The sequence below is a fragment of the Talpa europaea genome, assembly GCF_964194135.1.
Source record: "Talpa europaea genome assembly, chromosome: 1".
Classification (NCBI taxonomy): domain Eukaryota; kingdom Metazoa; phylum Chordata; class Mammalia; order Eulipotyphla; family Talpidae; genus Talpa; species Talpa europaea.
The window spans coordinates 79,648,358-79,666,965 of NC_140073.1; the positions used below are offsets into that span (position 1 = coordinate 79,648,358).

Consider the following 18,608-nt stretch of genomic DNA (forward strand, 5'->3'; position numbering starts at 1 on the left):
GGTGTCTGGGGTGCCCCTCTCCCTGCCCTTTAACAATAGAAGCCCCAAAACGGTGACAAACGCCGAATACTTCAACCAGACACTCAACAGTAACACCTGCCCTTTAGAAGTATGAGTGCCTGTACTCTCTAACAGAGTGAAGACTTAAAACTTTGAGCTTTTTTCACACACAATAACGCACTGACTCAGAAACAAGAGCCTGACCCCACTCTCTGAGGTATTTTCCTAGAGGGAAAGGTGAAGGGATTACTCAATCGGCCTATACGGCGTTAATGTGTTAACTACTAAAGAAAATCTTTCTCGGTTCATCTTGTGGAGCTTGTATTTAATCTTCTCCCCTTTAAATCACGGGGCAATTTTTAAAATACACCATCAATACACCCGAAACCTGATTCAAAGAGTCAAAGAATCAGCTTCTCTTGTTACTAACTGGATAACCTTAGCCAAAAAAATAAAAAGGCCTGAGAAGTTGTGGCATTCAAACAGGGTAATTAGGCAAACCGCCCTGAAGTGAGGCACAATTGAGACGCATCAGCTCGCACGCACTTGCCAGCCAGGCCCCTCCTCAGAGGCGCCTGTTAGGCGGAGAAAAGCGAGAGAAAAAACTGAGGCGATGACACGCGGCCTCAGCAGACGAAGGTATTTCTGTTTTAAAGAGTCGCCAGACACCAGTCCAAAGAACCCGCCCCAGCTTCACAGTCCACGCCCAAACCCGGCCGCGCAGCCGCCGGCCTCTCCAGCTCCCAGAATCGAGTCCAGCCTCCTCCCTCCCTGTCTCTCCGCCCCTTCGCGCCGCCAACCCTAACCCGGCATGCACCGCGCCGACCTTTTCCTTTCCAGCCGACCCCCACCTTCGGCGCCTCCAAATGACAAGTGGCGCAGAGGATTGTGGTCCGCGCGCGAGAACGAGGCCAGGAGCAGGAAAAAGAGAGCCAAAATCTAGGGAGAGCCGGCGGGGCGGCCTTCCGCGCACGCGCACGAGCGGCGACGGAGGCAAAAAAGGGCGGGACGTAGACTACGGCGAGCGGAGTGGGGCGGAGTCGCGCGGCCTTGGCGGGGAGTCCGCGAGCTGGGAGGGGAGGGGGGTGGGTAAGGGAGCCGGCGGAGGAGGAAGTGTCATGGCGTCGGGCCGTGGAGCTTCTTCTCGCTGGTTCTTTACTCGGGAACAGCTGGAGAACACGCCGAGCCGCCGCTGCGGAGTAGAAGCGGATAAAGAGCTCTCGTACCGCCAGCAGGCGGCCAACCTCATCCAGGACATGGGACAGCGTCTCAATGTGTATCCTTTCCTGTTCGTGGCCCTGTACAGCTCACGCCCTATCCCCCTCACTGCCCGCCCGGTCGCGGGGCCTGGGGCCTCACGAACATGGCGCCGCCGTTTCAGCCTTCGCTGGGCTTCGGCCGAGCTCTAGGGGAAGGCAGGCTTGGGCTCGGGACACGGCGAGGGGCCAGGGGAGGAAGAGAAGAGTCCGGGAATGCGGACTGGAAAGCCGGGTTGTGTAATCTCTTTGGGGCCGTGCGTGGTGGCGGCGGGGGATGGGAGTGCTGCCAAGGCGAGAGGAAAATCTCTTTGCAGGAAGGAGGTAACTGCTTTCACTCCTCGTCGGAGAAGGGGTTGAGAAGGTAGGAAGGTGTTAGCGATGCTGGAAAGCCTGCGGGCTCTCTGCAGCATTTCCCCGCGCTCCTCGCCGGCTTGATGGCGGTTCTCTTATGCCCTGGAAACGCTGGAGGTCTTTATGTTCTTGGCGTGGTTTTGTATGGGTGTGCGCGCGCGCCTTTCAACTGTTTGATTGTAAGTTGAGTCGGTCATAGCCATTGATAAGCCCGTCCTGGGCGCCCTTTATTGTAATATCTAGTGAAATGCTCAGTAGTTATTACTGCTCTTTATATGGCGCCGAGCATTATCCCCCCCCCCCCCAACATCGCCCCCTATACGCGCACACACACCCTCCCCCTGTGGGTGTTTACTTACTTATTTTACGATTTTTGGTTTGGTTTTGAGTGAATGGGAGGCATTGGAAAAGAACTGTAGATCGGGAATTTTCCATCAAAATAGTTTTGGAAATGAGATCTTGTTTTCTTCGGATATTTCCTAAATGTTATGTTCCAGCTCTCAGCTTACAATAAACACTGCGATTGTTTATATGCACAGGTTTTATATGCACCATTCTTTCACCAAATTCAACAGAAATGTAAGTACTATTTTATTTTGTTTTTACTACCCGCAAATTTTAAGGTAAATCGATAAAGCAGAAAAAAGTTGGTCGGTCCTGGATTTTGCGTTTGGATTTAGTGTTTTAAGTTAACAGTGAAAATAAATCGCATCGTTTTGTTTCATATACGAGAGTTTGGGGTTTGTTTTTAATTTTTTGATTTGTGATGACTTAATTTCCAGACATTATGTTAGACTCTCCAGGTATTTTGAACTGAATGATAAATAATTTTTTTATTCAGCGTTATTTTACATCCGTATTTATCATTTAAATTTTATGCTTAACATTTGAGTAATTTCAATTGGTAGTGTACATTGTAACTTCAGCAAGTTTAGTCATGGTTTTGTGCATCTAAATTGTGTTGAATTAATCTTTCCCCCCCAAATATTATGAATTGGGTTTTATTTTACTTAATTGTCACATTCTTTTGAAGTGACTTTGAAAGAGTTAAATGTTTGGCAGAAATATTTCATTTGCTAGCAATTCCTTAACATGTCAAATATTTCTGTTCACACATTAGCAATATTTGTCTACTTGAGATTTTGGTGATTAAAAGGTCAACCCTTGATTCAGATATACTATGCCAGGTGCATGTGTCTATGTATATGTAATTCGTTTTGCAATAAAAGTTAACCCTTGAGTACTTACTATAAGGTACAGGTTTTGAACATAATCTGTAAAATTTGACAGTTGCACAGTGGCATGTGGTTGAAAATTTTACTAAGTTATGAAAAATGTGTGTACTTTTCAGGGTAACATGAATCTGTTAAAGAAATCACTCATATAGAAATATTAAACCTACCATAATTCTCACTATATTTTTTTGCTCTTTTTATCACAGCTATTTTTAGGATGCTGTTCTGAAAAGTGTGTGTAGAAAAATGGACCATGGAAGACTTAATGCTATTTGTGGATTGTCATTAGCACTTTTTTTGCTAAGAAAACAATCTTTGCAAAGGTCCTTAAGCTATATATTTTTGCAATAGAAAGAAAAATTGTTGATTTAGATTGGTTCCCATTTTAATATCTTCTGGCCTTAGGTTTATCTTGGTTTATCAGGTTGGCATTTTGATTTATCTTGAATAGTATATACATATGTGTACATTTTAGTCTCTTGTAATATGTTTCTTCAGCTCTTCCTCTTTGAAGTTTATTTCCATTTTTCCTAATTATTTCTTGTGCACAGCTTAATAATAGTGTTGTGGAAGAGAAAGGTTAATCACTTTTTGGTGGAGAGAATTTCAGTTTCTGTTAAATTGTCTCCCAAAAGCAGTGGTAAACTTACGAATACTAACATAAATATGGCTTTTGTTAAGTGACCCTGGAAAATGCCAATAGAAATCAAAGCAGAATAGTCCTGGAAATTTTTTTATGTAACTACAGATGTCCTATTTGCTGAATCAGGTTTTTCTACTTCCAATAAATGATTTCACCACAAGACTTCACTTCTCTTTTGTCACCCTTTCTTTCATAACTTGTCTTTCTGGCCTGGTTGGTGTGCTTTAAAACAAATGTCTTTTTACAGCTCAAATTTACAGCTTTGGGTTGACTAGTGAAGCCCAGGTCACTTGCATTTTAACTTTCACTGTTTTATGTAAATGCCACCATTCAATTAAAAAGCCTATGTATTTTTATTGCCCTACTTAGTGTCTAACATGTATGTGAAACATTTTGCATTAAGTCATTATCAACAGGATAATTGAAATCTATCAATTTCAAATTTGAAAAGTAACATTGTACCCTTATCTAACATTGTCTTTTTCACCTTTGCTGTTACATCAAAAGTTTAAATGTATGTGTTGCACTATCGTGAATTGCACAACCTCACTTTTTCCCTTTTTTTTTTTTTTTTTTTTCCTATTTTAGGGTGAGATGGGTCGTCACAAACTGAATGTGACTTTTAAATTCATACTCCCCTGAGTAACTGGGGAAATTTTTCCTACAGGGTCATAATGGATTGTCATAGTAAACTTATAAAATGCATGAGTCTTCACCTCAAATAAAGTGAACCTCATTCTGTACATTAAATCTTAGCAAGCTTTAAATTTGGGTAAACTATATCAAGATTTGTAATAAATATAATGTTTATTACATGTGAAAGTTTTGTTTATGAGACTTCTGTGTTTTTCCACACCGACAAGTTTAAATGTAAAAAAAAAAAAATCATTTAAAGTAAAATGCTGTTGTATTTAAGAATAAAATCAGTGTGAATATGTGTTGTTGGTGACCCAGAAACACTCTTTTATCTCTAAGTTATATTGTCATTTTCTCTGGGGAGGCTTGGATCACTATCAGTAGTATGTGACATTTCTGTGTAACCTAATTAGGTAAATATACGTTTGCTCACTGGATACAGTGAAGATTATGTAATTGGGATTAGTAATTAAAGAATGGCCTTGCTGGATCTAGTTCAAGATAATCTAGTAAAACACAAAAATCTTAAAGCCAGCAGTACTTCTGGGAGCACATCCTCCCAGTTACTCTGTGAGTAGACATTGACTGAGCTTCTCTTAGAAACTATTCATTAATTTGGCTTGTTAAGTTTATGATACGTTTGCTTCTTATATTCTAAATTTAATTAGATCTCTTAAGATCAAGTTGTAAAGAGCACATTCTTTTCTCAATCTTGGAATTTTTTTGTCAATTTTGGAATATTCTCATAGCACTTCTAGTCACCAAGTCATTTTAATCTTCCTTAGTTGCATTGCCTCTTTGCTGTGCCCCAGCAATCAGAACTCCATAATAGGCCAGATTTAAATGTAGTGTAGTTCTGCTTAAAGTCCCAAGCATACATGGTTAAGGATGCTACATAGGACTGATGATTTTAAGAAATGACTCAATGTGTCACTATGTGATATCTTAGTTTCAGGTTACACTTCTAAGTTCAATTGATCTGCTGCTACACACAAGTACAGTTGTGCTTAAATTTGATTACCACTCTTTGCTTAGTCTCTTTAGTCTTTCTCAAAAACTTTCTCAATTGGCTCTTGACCAGTATGTTTCATTTGCAAATTTGAGGATGTTCTTTTTGCATTCCTTTGCCCCCCTGTATAGTCTTAAAAGAGAAAGGCTTTCCTTTTTTTGTCTAGACAAGTGCCCCCAATCCACATTCTTTGGCTAATAGCACACTCTCTCCTGTTACAATTTTTAGCAACATTGCTTGGAATAGACATTTATTCAAGATTTTTTAAAAAGTAGATTTTATCCCATTTAACTACTATGCTAATCTATATTCAAGTTATTCATAAAATTGTCACACATGGTTACCTTTTGTGATAGAAAAGGGGATGCCCTGCCTTGTAGCATTTGCTATTAATGGTTATTGTGTACCCTTTTAAAAATACTTTTTGCTTTGCAACATATATGTATCTTATCAGCAAAAAAATAAAATAAAATTTGTTCATTATTCTAGACAGCAGCAATATGAGCACATAAAGGATTGCCCTGGTCCTAGTGGAGTTATGTGTGGCTACTTCTGAGGGTATAATTACTAAAGTGGCACCACAAAAGATAATATAGATTGACCCAGTGTTTCTCAGCCGAGGGCAGTTCACTGTCCTAGGACATTTGTCAACAGCTTGAGATATTTTTGAAACTGGCAGGAGGAATGAGTAGGTGAGCTGCTACTGGCATCTATTGGATACAAGCCAGGGATGCTGCTAAACACTCAAAGTGCACAGGACAGCACCCCCTTCACAAAATGTTGCCTGGTCCAAAATGTCAGTAGTGATGAGTTTGAGAAAATCCTAGTTTAATCTGAAGAATTAACTGAGTAAAGGAGATTAAAGCTATATTATCCCTCGATTTTGAATGTTTCCTGAATTTCTTTCTTCTAGTAAGAAATCAGGGCCTATCCATCTGTAATTCCTCATGGACCTAAGCACAAATGATCACATTTGTAATCTTTTTCCAATTGAGGGGTTTAGGGAAACTGGTTTAGGATTTCTTACATTTAAAGTTTAAATTTAGTATGTTAATTCTTGCCCCTCTAATGAAGTATTACCATGTTGTTGAGCTTATGAATTTCTCATATTAGTAAATATTTTTCTGGTTTGTCTTTATGATATTTTGACAAAAGATTTTTGTTTATCAAGTTTAGTCTTTAATTTTGCTTTCTTTTCACCTTTATGCTTATCTGAAAATAAGTGTTCCCCTGTATTTACTGATTTTATGGGAAGAATTTTTGGGTTTTTTTATTTTTAAGATTTATTTATTTATACAAGAACTGGGCTACAGGTCAGAGGCACGGAAGGGTGAGAAAATTCACCAGAGAGAGCCGGGTGCAGAACAGGCAGACAAACCAAAGACACTGCTGAGGGGAGCAGCGGGCGAGGCAGGAGAGGTCTGCCACGCCATGTAAGTTTCTCCCAGGCCAGCCGGGAATCAAACCCACGCTGCAGAGACTGTGGATAGCTTCATAACGCAGCACTCAGCCCTCTGCGCCACTGGGGAGGCCTGGTTCTTTTTTTTAATCCTTCATTGGTTGATTTGGTATGTGGTTCCTAAACCTATAGTTGAGGTTGATATTCTTTTTCTTAATGCAGATAAAGAAGATAAATATTATAATGATTGTCTTCATGTCTGAAGTCACAAAGCCAACAGAATGACAAAAGCAAAACTCACCCCAAATGTAGGCCATTGCTTACACAATTGGCACTGAGTCGCTCACGTAATCTGTTGCTAGGAATCTCTTCATAACCCTGAAATTTCTCACTGAAAGCAATATGATTTAAAGATTTTGTGCTACTTGTGATTCACTAACATCAGAATTAACTGGATGCTCACTAAAAATATGTTTTACTGCCATAGACCTGTGTAACCAGAATGTTTGTGGTGAAATCTCGGATTCTTTAACAAATTTCCTACTAACATTGAAAATCAATGGTTTAAATTTACTTTTTTTCCCTTGTGTGTCTGTCTCATAATCCATTGTTATACTTTGATTCTGTTTTATAGGAATCAAGTCAGCATGTGTTTCATTCTTCTACCTTCTAAAGTGTCTTGTGAAGTCTGAGTGGTGGTTTATATTATAGCTCACTTCTACTTCTGCCTTTTAATTTAATAAAACAATTTAGTCTAAGAGTAATCTTAATACTATAGTGCTGTCCAATAGAATTTTCTGTATTAATGGAAGCGTCCTGTATCTGCACTGATGAAAAATGAGACTAACCAAACAGCATGTCATCTGGACTATAAATTTGAAATTATTAAGGTAGATGACTTCTAACTTCTTTTCATAAATTGCATGGATGGAAATTTATTAAGATTGTGCTGTATGACAGGAACTTTACTCATTTCAGTAAATTACTATCCTCCTGAGGAAGTACAGTATATGGAGTTACTCAATGATGTATCCAAAATCAAAACAGCTCATTATGTGATTGGCATTTGAACCCACACCTTTTGCCTAATCCAGTGCTATAGTGTACTCATTCTTGTCTTACCTTAGTATGTTTAGCAAACAGCACAATAACTCTTCAAACCAGTGATTTCTAAGGAGGAGTTGAATAGATACGTAAAAAAAATAAAATACTCTTAAGGTTTTTATTTGTTACATCCTTAGACAAAATCCAGTTAGATCCTCTTTTGAATTATGCACAGGATTCTTCTTCAGTAATACATTTGCCTCTGCATTATGTGTATTGTGTAGCCATATTTTTCTATATGGTGCTTTTTTGTTTGTTTGTTTTCTGTATAACTGTGACCCATTGGGTTTTATGACTCAGCTGAAATATCAACTCTTCATGAAGTTTATCTCATGTAATTCCACATTTCCACTTCTAAATATCTAATTTATCCTTTGGGTCCTATTCATATCCTGTTGTATGCCATCTATTTGGTGTTCTTTAGTGCTATAACGTAACTGTATATATGGAGTGGTATGTCTTAATTATAAAATAAAACACAGACATACAAAAACCACAGCAAACAACCAACCATGTAGCCATCACTCAAGTCAAGAACTTGGCTAACTAGTTTTATTACCCAACTCTGCATTCCTAAACGCCACAGTTTAGTGTAGTCCATTATTAAAAGCTTGGTGTGTCTTTCAAATCTCTCAGTATACAGCTGACCCGTCATCCCTTTCTTTCAGTTTTATATATTGAAGGGTCTATGGCTTGTTCAGTTTTGAACTGTGAATTTTGCTGATTTTGGGTATTCATAGTACTGTTTATTATGTTCCCTTTGTTTAATATCCCCTGCATATTGCCAGCTGCATCCAGATACTTGATCAGACTCATGTTAAATGTCCTTTGTTAAGACTACATGTGGTATTATGCTCTTTCATCTGCAGTCACCTAGTGCTGATTATCTCTTTGTGGTGTTAGCTGCTTTCTGTATTCAATGCCCAGATCCTTTCATTCTTTGATGATACTCTAATTCTGTCATTTCTTACGCTTTTATTAATTGGAATATTTTTATATTGATAGGCTATGATTCATCTATTTAGACACGCAGTGGTGCAATTCATATAGGAAAGGCAGGATATAAACTTGATTCTCACTGTATATTTATCTCATTTGTTGACATACAATTCACATACCATACAGTTCACCCATTAAAAGTGTGAAGTTCGGGCCTCCCCGGTGGCGCAGCGGTTGAGCGCTGGGTTGCGAACTGCCTGCGGCCTCTGCAGCGCTGGTTCGATCCCCGGCTGCTCCCCGGCCACCAGAGGAGGGTCCCACATGGCGCACAGAGCTCTCCTGCCGCCCGCTGCTCCCCTCAGCAGTGTACTTTGGTCCTTCTGCCTGCTCTGCTCCCCGCTCTGGCTCTGGTGAATTCTCTCACCCTCCCGCGCTTCTGACTGTACCCAGTGCATGTATAAACCAAACAAATAAACAAACAAACAAATAAATAAATAAAAACATGCCTCTTAAAAAAAAAAAAGTGTGAAGTTCAGGGACTTTTTAGTATATTCACAGAGCTGAGCATCAATCGCAGAAATTTTCATTACCCCAAAAGAAACCTCACACTCTTTAGCTATATTTTCCCTTACTTCCCTGTAGCCTATTTAGACATTTCCTATAAATGGAATCATGAAATATGCAGCCCTTTACCACTGATCTCTTTCATTTGGCTTAATGATTTCAAGATTCATCTGTGCTATAACATGTATCAGTACTGTCTTTATTTTTCTTGCCTAACTACCATCAAACCATTTTACTTTCCATTCAACAGTTGATGGGCATTTGGGTTGTTTGCAATTTTTGACTAGTAATTGCTGCTATGAACACGCATGTGTGTTTTTGTGTAGACATATAATTGGTTTCCCTTGCGTATATACACCAAAAAGTAGAATTGCTGGCCCCATTTCGTGGGTAATCTTTTTTTTTTTAAGATTTATTTATTTATACAAGAACTGCAGTACAAGCCAGAGGCATAGGAGGGTGAGAGAATCCACCAGAGACAGAGCATGGAGTAGAACAGGCAGAAGGACCGAAATACACTGCTGAGGGGCACAGCGGGCAAGACAGGAGAGGTCTGCTGCGCCATGTGTGTTCCTCCCTGGCCAGCTAGGCATCAAACCATCACTGTAGAGGCTGTGGACAGCTTCACAGCGCTGTGCTCAATCCGCTGCACCACCAGGGAGGCCCTGTACTACGTAATCTTACATGATACACAGCAAGATATTCCAGGCTTATCCTGTATATTTTCTACTCTGCAGCTTGACCATTTTTTTAATATATATCCTTTTTAAATTGCCATTCATCCTCCTTTTAGGTGTAGTCCCCATAAAATTCCCACCACCAAGACACCCGTGACCATCACCATAGCCTCTTATGCTCTTCCTTCTCCTGTTTTGTTCCCACCCTCTCCCAGTGAATGTCTCTGATTTATGGTTTCCCTGTTATTTTTGTCTTTATTCCCCTGATCTTTGTTTTCCCTGTGTTCTTCCAATAAGTGAATTCATCTCATATTTTTCTCTTTCCTTCTGATTTATTTTGCTGAGCATAATCCTTTCCAGCCCTACCATGTTGCTGCATATGGCATGAGTTTATATTTTTGATTGCTGAATAGTATTCCACTATGCATATATACCACATCTTAATTCATTAAGGCCGTTTATTTAAGAAATCCTGCTTTCTTTTAGCAGGAAGTGGTATTTCCAGACCATATAACCTGGGTACTAGAGATGCCCAATGTTAATACATTAGTCTTGTGTCTAGGTGTCTTTAGTGAACAGTCAGGAAATGCGTACTATAGCAAATACATATATTTACTATACATGTCAGTATGTCAGTGTTTATTCATTTACACATTAAATGTATATAAAATACATTTCCATATTAACTGGACTTTATATATTTATTTTAAATATATATTTAAAGTGCCTTGTTCATTCTGATTCCATAATCACTTATTAACTTATTCGAATACCCATTACACAAATAAGTCTAAAAATAACAATATTACCACCACCAAAATAATAACTGAGAAATATGTCTTTGATCTCTCACCTACTTTGTACTATAACTACATTATCTAAAACACTGTTAGAAAACTTTACCCTCGTTTCATTTTAGTTCTGCAAGTAGTTATGTTTACTTAAGTTTACTACTGGTGCTTATGTTAAAATCTGTAGTCATTTTTACTATTTGAAGTTTTCTTGAAGATTATGGAAACAATATTCTCTGAACCCTTGTATTTGGTCATTTGTCTATTTTATAGTCAAGATCAGTTTTGATATAATAAAACTATTGGCTCACATTTTTTAGGGGTATCTTATTATGTAATGACTTCTTTTCCTGGCATAAAAACATTGCTGGCAGCTGGGTGGTAGTCTGATTTTCCACCTTTTTTTTTATGGCCTAAATAACCAAAGAATTTTTTTTCTTTAAAATTAAGTAATTTAAAACTGTCTTGTTTATACTATGCTGGGTTAATGCATTCAGGCATGTGATGTGCTCTTTCAGTTTGTGATTTCATATGTTATTAAATTATCATTCCTCTTTTGGATGATTTTCTTGATGTCTTTTAGTTTGGAGTTATATTGTCATTTTAATATCTTTGTATTTGTTTTTTTATTGTGATAACTATGCACAACAGATAATTTATCATTTTAGCAAGTTTTAAGAGTGAATTTTTTGACATTAAGTATATTCACACTGTGCTTCCTTTACTACCATTCATCTCTACCACTTTTTTATCTTCTCAAACTGAAGCTCTGCTTGTTAAATCACATACCACGTTCCCCCGCCCCCACTGTCTGGCAACCACTATTTTCTGTGTGGAGCTTCATCTATCATCCATGTTGTAGCATGTGTCAGAATTACCTTCCTTTTTAAGGCTGAATAATACTCCTTTGTGACTTTGTGAGTACATGCCACATTTTGTTGATCCATTCATCTGTTGATAAGACAGTTTGTGTTGGTTTCCTTTTCCTTTTTGGCTGTTTTGAATAATGCTGCTGTGAATGTGGATGTACAATATTTGCTCAAGTCTGCTTTCTGTTCTTTAGTAACTACACCTAGTGTAACTACATTTAGTGTAATTACTAGGTGACATCATAATTCTATGTTTAATTTTTTGGAGCTGCTATCTTGTTTTCTAAAGTGACAGAACCAGCTTACAGACTTACCAACAGTCTACAAAGTTTCCATCTTCTCCACATCCTTACCAACTCTTGTTACTTTCTGGCTTTCTGATAATGCTAGTAGTTATGAGGTAGTATCTTGTTGTGATTTTGATTTCTGTTTCCCAGATGTTGTTGAACATCTTTTCACATGCTTGTTGACCACTTACTGTCTTTGGAAAATGTTGATTCAGTCCTTTGTTAATTGTTTATTAGTACTTTTATTAAATTATAAGAGTTCTTTATATATTCTAGGTCTCACTGTCATCACATACATTATTTGCATATATTTTCTCCCATTCCTCAGTCTGTCTTTGTTTCTCTTCATAGTCTAATGCCTAACAAGTTTTCATTTTAATGATGTCCAATTAATTGTTTGTGTTAGCCTGTGCTTTTGGGTGTCATATTCAAGAAATCACTGCCAAATTCAAAGTCACAAAGTTTTTCTCCTATTTTCTTCTAAGAGTTTTATAGTTTGCGTATTTACATTTAGTTCTTTGATTTATTATGAGTTTATCGTATTATATGGTGGATTTCTTTCTCTTGCATGTGGATACCCAGTTTTCCCACTACCAGTTTTGTTGGGGTTTTTTTTGTTTGTTTGTTTGTTTTTTAAAGATTTATTTATTTATTTATAAAAGCACTGGCTACAGTCAGAAGCGCGGGAAGGTGAGAGAATTCACCAGAGCCAGAGAGGGGAGCAGAACAGGCAGAAGGACCAAAGTACACTGCTGAGGGGAGCAGTGGGCGGCAGGAGGGGTCTGCGTACCATGTAGGACCATCCTCCAATGGCCTGGGAGCAGCCGGGGATCTAACCAGCGCTGCAGAGGCTGCGGGCAGCTTCCCAACCCAGCGTTCAGCCGCTGTGCCACCGGGGAGGCCCTCTTTGTTTGTTTGTTTTTAAGCAGTTCTTTCTGGTATGGTTTTTGTTGCTTTCGGGACAGCTCTTCCGATTTTTTTCTTACGGTATGTTGCGTTGGTATGAACTAAATACCCTCTGTTCACTTTTATGAAAGGTCAGTTTTCATTAACTTCAAATAGATGTGCTTCAGAATAGTTTCTGTAGTCACAGAACTCCTTGTGTTCTATTTTGTGTTATCAGAAATAGAGCAGCTTGCTGCTTTCTGAGATTTCCTAACTCTTTTCCCCACTCCAACTTCTATCATTTCCCTTTTACCTGCTCTTGCCAATTTTGCTTTTGTTCACAGAGGTTTCTCTTCAATATGGAGTCCTGGAAGAGATCTTTGAGAGGTCAATTTGAAAAGTTCATACAAGCTAGCTTCAAACCCTTTATGGCTTACTCTGGGCAACTTGCATCCTTTCACTGACTGGATTTGGCAAAACTACTCCCAGATTTAGCTACTGTTCTCAAATTGACCCACCCTGATTTCCAATAACTAAATGTTGGCTATTTGAAAATTATTTTATGTAGTGCAACACATGTAACATTGCTTTGTTTCTAGTTGACTGATAATATGATTTCAGTAAGCTATTTTGTTCTCATCTGTTAGTAATTCCTAGGAATGCCTTACAAAGTGGTTTGGTTATAATACACATGAAGTTTTGGTTTTGCTATCATTAATTGGGTTTTCTGTGGAGTTTTGAATGTCAACTCTGCCACCTTCTCAAAATCTTCAGGTAAAACATTAATAGTTTACTTACTAAGTACATTGAAATGATAGTCTGTTGTAGTATGACTTGAAATTAATGTATCACCTAACTTAGTAGATACAAGTTTCAGGAAGATAAAGATATTTTCGGAATAATTATGCCAGATGAAGTTCATTCTGTTAAACAGGTGGATGATCCATCTGGTAGAGTTTTCATTTTTTTATTAAGAGATATAAAAATGTAATACTGTTTATTACTTAAATTTCTGAAAAGAACTCTGGAGACTTTTCCCAAAAGCTTTAATGTTATTTTGAAACATGACACACTATCTGCTTAATTACTGAGATACTAATGGTGTAAATCAACTCTTCAAAATAGAGTTGATTTACACCATTTACACGTCTCTTTATGAAGCTACTTTTTTTCCAAAACTGGATGATTATAAAATACTTGAATCCAAACCTTTTCTGTGTGTATACATACACATGAGAATAGAGTGGCTTTAGCTCATTTGTCCCAGAACTAAGAGTATTGTATGCAATTTTGTAATGTGGTTTTTTCCGAGCTAAATCTGATTTGCAGAATAGAACAGATTTTTGTATTAACAAATGTACCTTGAGTGTTTGCATTGAGCAAACCTCTCTACAAAAACTGACTTTGTGATCTACAAGTTCACTTTGAAGGCAGTTTTAGAATGGGAATCCTTTAAGAGAATTCTAGTACATAAAATTGATTGAGGTAATTTTTAAAGTGAAAATCTAATTAGATCACTATACAGTCAACATTAAACGTGTATACACATCCAGGCACTGGGAGAAATGACGGAAACTTCCTTTCTTTCCCCTGTAGTATTGGGGAGCATTAGCTTACTACGTATAGTAAAATAGTTTATGGTTCTGGTTGTAAAGTTGACAATTTAGGTTATCCTTGTGTGATCCTATTTAAAGAAACATGTAATATGTAGTTTTTCTCTTAATTACTTGAGCTTAATATAGAAAAAGAAACAAATAAGGACTGTAGAAATTCACCTACTTGTTCATTGGTAAAATTTTAAACTATTACAGCTTTAATGACTTGTACTATATGTCAAGCAGTATGCAAAGGAGAGATTTACACTCATAACTAAATAAGACATAGATAGATCTTTCCCTAAGAAACTTATATGGGGGGTGGGGACTTGGTGGTTTACTTTAAACTTGTGTAATGCAGGGATTATTAGGATTAATAATCAATTTTTGATGCCTATGACCGTTTAATCATTTTTATCTCTTCTATCATTTTAATGAATTTTGTCTTCAGTGTACCAGTGAATATAAACCTGTGGTTTTTTATATGCATGTCTATATATCCACTACCTAGGCATGATCAATTTCCTGTTTCTTCATTATTTTAATTGATTACTAGAAAAAATTTAATTACATTTGTGGTTCACATTACATTTCTGCTGGACAGCTCTTTAGGGCTACAAACTATCAAAAATAGTATTAGTGAGCTACTGGAAAGTATGGATATTTGTATCCATCAACAAATGACATTGCTATTAGAAGTCACACAGTAGTGTAACACTGAAGTTTAAATGATTTTTTTCTTCCACTCAAGATCATAAAAACTGGTGTAGTTTGATGCTTGAAAAAAAATAAACTGAGAGCAAGCATAGGAAGTTGTGAGAATTGGGCAGTAGTCTTTTGAATGGTGATATAATTCAGAAACAACCCCAGATTTTTATAAGCTCCCCACATTCTTAGATGTTTTCTATAGTTTATATTGCCTTTGATCAATAATTGGTGTTTTTAGAGCTTAATAGGAGTAGGCTATTCAAATTAATGATATGCTTCACTTTATGTAGACTTGAGCATCTGTTCAAATTTTTTTTGTTAACCAAACAAGCAAATTGATGGTTCTGCAAGAATTGCACAATTTAGATGTCAAAGTTAATAGTTGTTAAAGAAACACACACACACCTTTTGAAAATGAAGCCTGGTTCTACTTGTTTCTTAATACTGTTTGAGAATTTATTGTGGCCTGACAGCTGAGTATATAAGGGATATTAGAGACTTCACTGTGAAATGTTGATGGTTCTTAAAAGTATACATTGATTTTATTTTTTCATTTTAGAAACAAATCATAGTGCTGAAATGTTTCTTAATAAATTTTTAAATGCCAAATTTTAGTAAACATTAAACATGTAATTACTCTATGGAAGTTAAGCCCTAGTCTTTTAATCAACACTGTTTTTAAGCAATTGCTAAGTATTAGTAATTTTCAGTTTTTATTAAGCCAGTTCTCTTGCAAGCGTATAAATTTCCAGTGTAAATTTTCTTTTATTGACAGTATTACACTCACACATAGTTACATAGGGAGAATAGCTGAAATGCCAGACTGTGTTAATTATCTAAGACATAATACATTATTTATCTGTGTAAATTATCTAAGACATTTTTTATAATGCTGTAATGTAACTGTTTTCACTGCAGCAAAAGTTAAGTATTTAAATCACCTTTTAACAGTATATTGGAATTTTGGTTTAAGCAGTTTGAGCCTGGTGACCTTTCTTATTAACAGATTAATATTTTCACATATCGGGGCCTCCCTGGTGGTGCAGGGGTTAACGTCTCAGTGCTGTCAAGCTTTTGCCAGCCAAACAGAGGCACAAATACTGTCCCTGGCCAGGAAGCTAACCTACATGGCACAGCAGACCTCTCCTGTCTTGCCTATTCTGCTCCCCACTCTGTCTCTGGTGAATCCTCTCACCCTCTGCAACTCTGGCCTACACCCCAGTTCTTGTGTGCATAAATAAATTTTTATTAAAAAAATTTTTTTTTAATTTTTTTTCCCACATATTCCATTTTCTTAATTTGGGGCTGACCCTCCCATGTTTCCACCCATGTGTTTTCCCCTTATATCTAAGTTTCTGTTTCCCTTTTTCTATTGTTTGTATGAGTCTCTGCTAAATTTATACCATTATCGCTTTTCCTTGACTCTATCCTTAGGCAAGTGATTTTGAACTCTGATTCCTAGAGCTAGCTGAATATTTCTTAGTGAAACCCTTTTCAAGGCGCAGGATCTAGTTATTATCCTGTAGTTTGGGGGAGGACAGGTACTGAAGCAATAAAGGTCATGGGGGAAATGGCTTCCCTGGCCTGTCAGACCAGAACAGACTACAAATCAGACTTGGAAGCCTTGCCTTTGTTTCTTCTAAGGCTATTTTAGGTTTGGAGATTTAATATTGTGAACTGCTTGTTAGTTCTTAAAAAAAAAAAATGTACACACAGTGTATATCTAAATTAATTACGAAGAGAATAAAGACCAGAATGATTCATTTGAAACTGATTGATGAGAGCCATCTTCAGTGACTTTAGAAATTATCTAAGCTTTTTGTTAATTCAGAGTGACCTTTGCCTATCTGAAGAAGTGTAAACTTATACCACTAAATCATACACAGTATACTAACAAAAAAAATGCCTCAATAAAAAATAGGTGCAATTTCAAAAAAACAAACTGACCTTGCCTCCAACTTTCAAGATTGAAGCCAGCAATGGAGAGTGAAGAATGTGAGCATTGAGGGCATCATGAGCAAAGGGTGACAGTGGCCAGGAATGGGCAGGAGAAAAGATGGAAAAGGGAGTCAGATTAAAAGGTATGGGATGAAAACATAAATAGATAAAGTGAAGGAGGTTAACACAACTGGAGGGAGAAGGGAAGAAAGGAAAATGGGTATAACCGTTGAAGTATGTCACATATCATGTTTCCAGTGTTTGAGTCTGCTTAGTTATACTACCAGAGAACCTTTAAAACATTAAGTTTACCATGGAAGAAAGAAGGTGGGCAAGAAAGGGAATTTTTAAAGGTGTGTTAAATCACTTTAAATTTAAGATTAGCACTAAAAATATAAAATTGTCTTAATTTTTCAACATAATAGTTGAGTCATATTACAATGGAGCACTATTCTAAGTGCTTACATAAATTGATTCATTTACTCCTCACCACAACTTTATAAGTGGATACTGTTTCTCCCATTTTACAGATGCAGAAACTGAGCCACAAAGAATAAGTTATTTGCCTAGGCTAGTCAGATAACAGAGCCAGGATTCCACTGAGGCAGTGTGACTACTATGCTACAGCTGGCTTCATCACCTCTACCTCCCCCTCTCCATGATTTGTATGGTATATTTCTGTAGAAATTTGTCTTGTTCTGAGAATGTCATATTCCTTGAAATAGTTTTATATCTGCCAGAGTGGTAAATTCTGGACATTATTTGAAAGTCAGTTTTTCTTCCCCAGTTATAATTTGAGCAAGTTTATTAAACTAGGTACCAGAATACAGAAATGGGTAGTGCATGATCCCTGTCCCTAGTAAACTAATCTCAGTTTGTAATTGTTCACTAGTATCAACTGAATGAATTCTTTGGCTTTTAACCATGTTTATGTATGTCAGTGATTGTTGCCTTCAGAGTGTGCTCATTTTTAAAGCTTACCAACTAGTAATATTGCCATTCCTCAAAACTTCTGGAATTCTTTTCTTCTTAATAAACCACACAACTTCTCATGCAAGATGCAGTAGTACTTAGTTTGGTTACCTACTTAGTCATCCTTAAAATTAAAGCCTCACATGGATATTCACAAAGTATTTCTCTAAAAAGGTGTTTTTTGTTTTGTTTTGTTTTTACAGCCCTGATGGAGTAAAATGTTTGCAGGCTGTAGAGGAGGAAAATGTGAATGGAGTTAGTGGATTTCACCAGGAACTTTGGAAGAGTGTTGGGTATTAGTGTTGCACTGGAGGAGGATGAGACTTGAGCCCTATTTAGAGGGAACAGAAAGACTTCTGTGAGGAGTGTGGGTAAATAAACCAGGAATCTACCCTGAAGATACTTCTTTAGTTCCCTGAATTCTTAATTTTTTAAATTATTTAGAATCTTAGAATCACTGACGAGTATGCGTACTTTGTTTCCATTGAGACTATTTTCTAAGGAGAAATGCTGTTCAGTTGCACAGTATTTCTTGATATCAACAGCTGCTGCTACTACTAGAAAGCTGAAAAAGATGGCGCTATGACTGGGAATCCTATGAACCTTTACCAAGAAAAACTTAACTGGAAATTTTATAATGCTATTTTGTCAAGTAAGCGAAATCCTGGGTTATCTGGCAGTTAGGAAGGAAGATTGTTAAATTTATTTTAACTTGACTTGTCTTGAAGCCTCTGTTGCTTCACTCTT

At 37.3% G+C, this 18,608-nt stretch overlaps 1 protein-coding gene across 6 annotated transcripts in view; it reads left to right on the plus strand.

Moving 5' to 3' along the window:
• Window positions 1-1,118: 1,118 nt before the first annotated feature.
• Window positions 1,119-18,608, plus strand: part of CCNT2 (cyclin T2) — a gene marked incomplete at both ends in the record, with an annotated part of 35,254 nt that continues 17,764 nt past the window's right edge. For 4 of the 6 annotated variants that reach the window (XM_084248649.1, XM_084248650.1, XM_084248651.1 and 1 more), the window contains 2 exons: window positions 1,119-1,276; window positions 2,108-2,189. In XM_084248649.1, coding sequence (XP_084104775.1) covers window positions 1,119-1,276; window positions 2,108-2,189 — 240 coding nt within the window. Of the gene's footprint in view, window positions 1,277-2,107; window positions 2,190-4,076; window positions 4,104-18,608 lie in introns of all 6 variants that reach the window. The other 2 variants (XM_084248647.1, XM_084248648.1) reach the window with 1 other exon arrangement.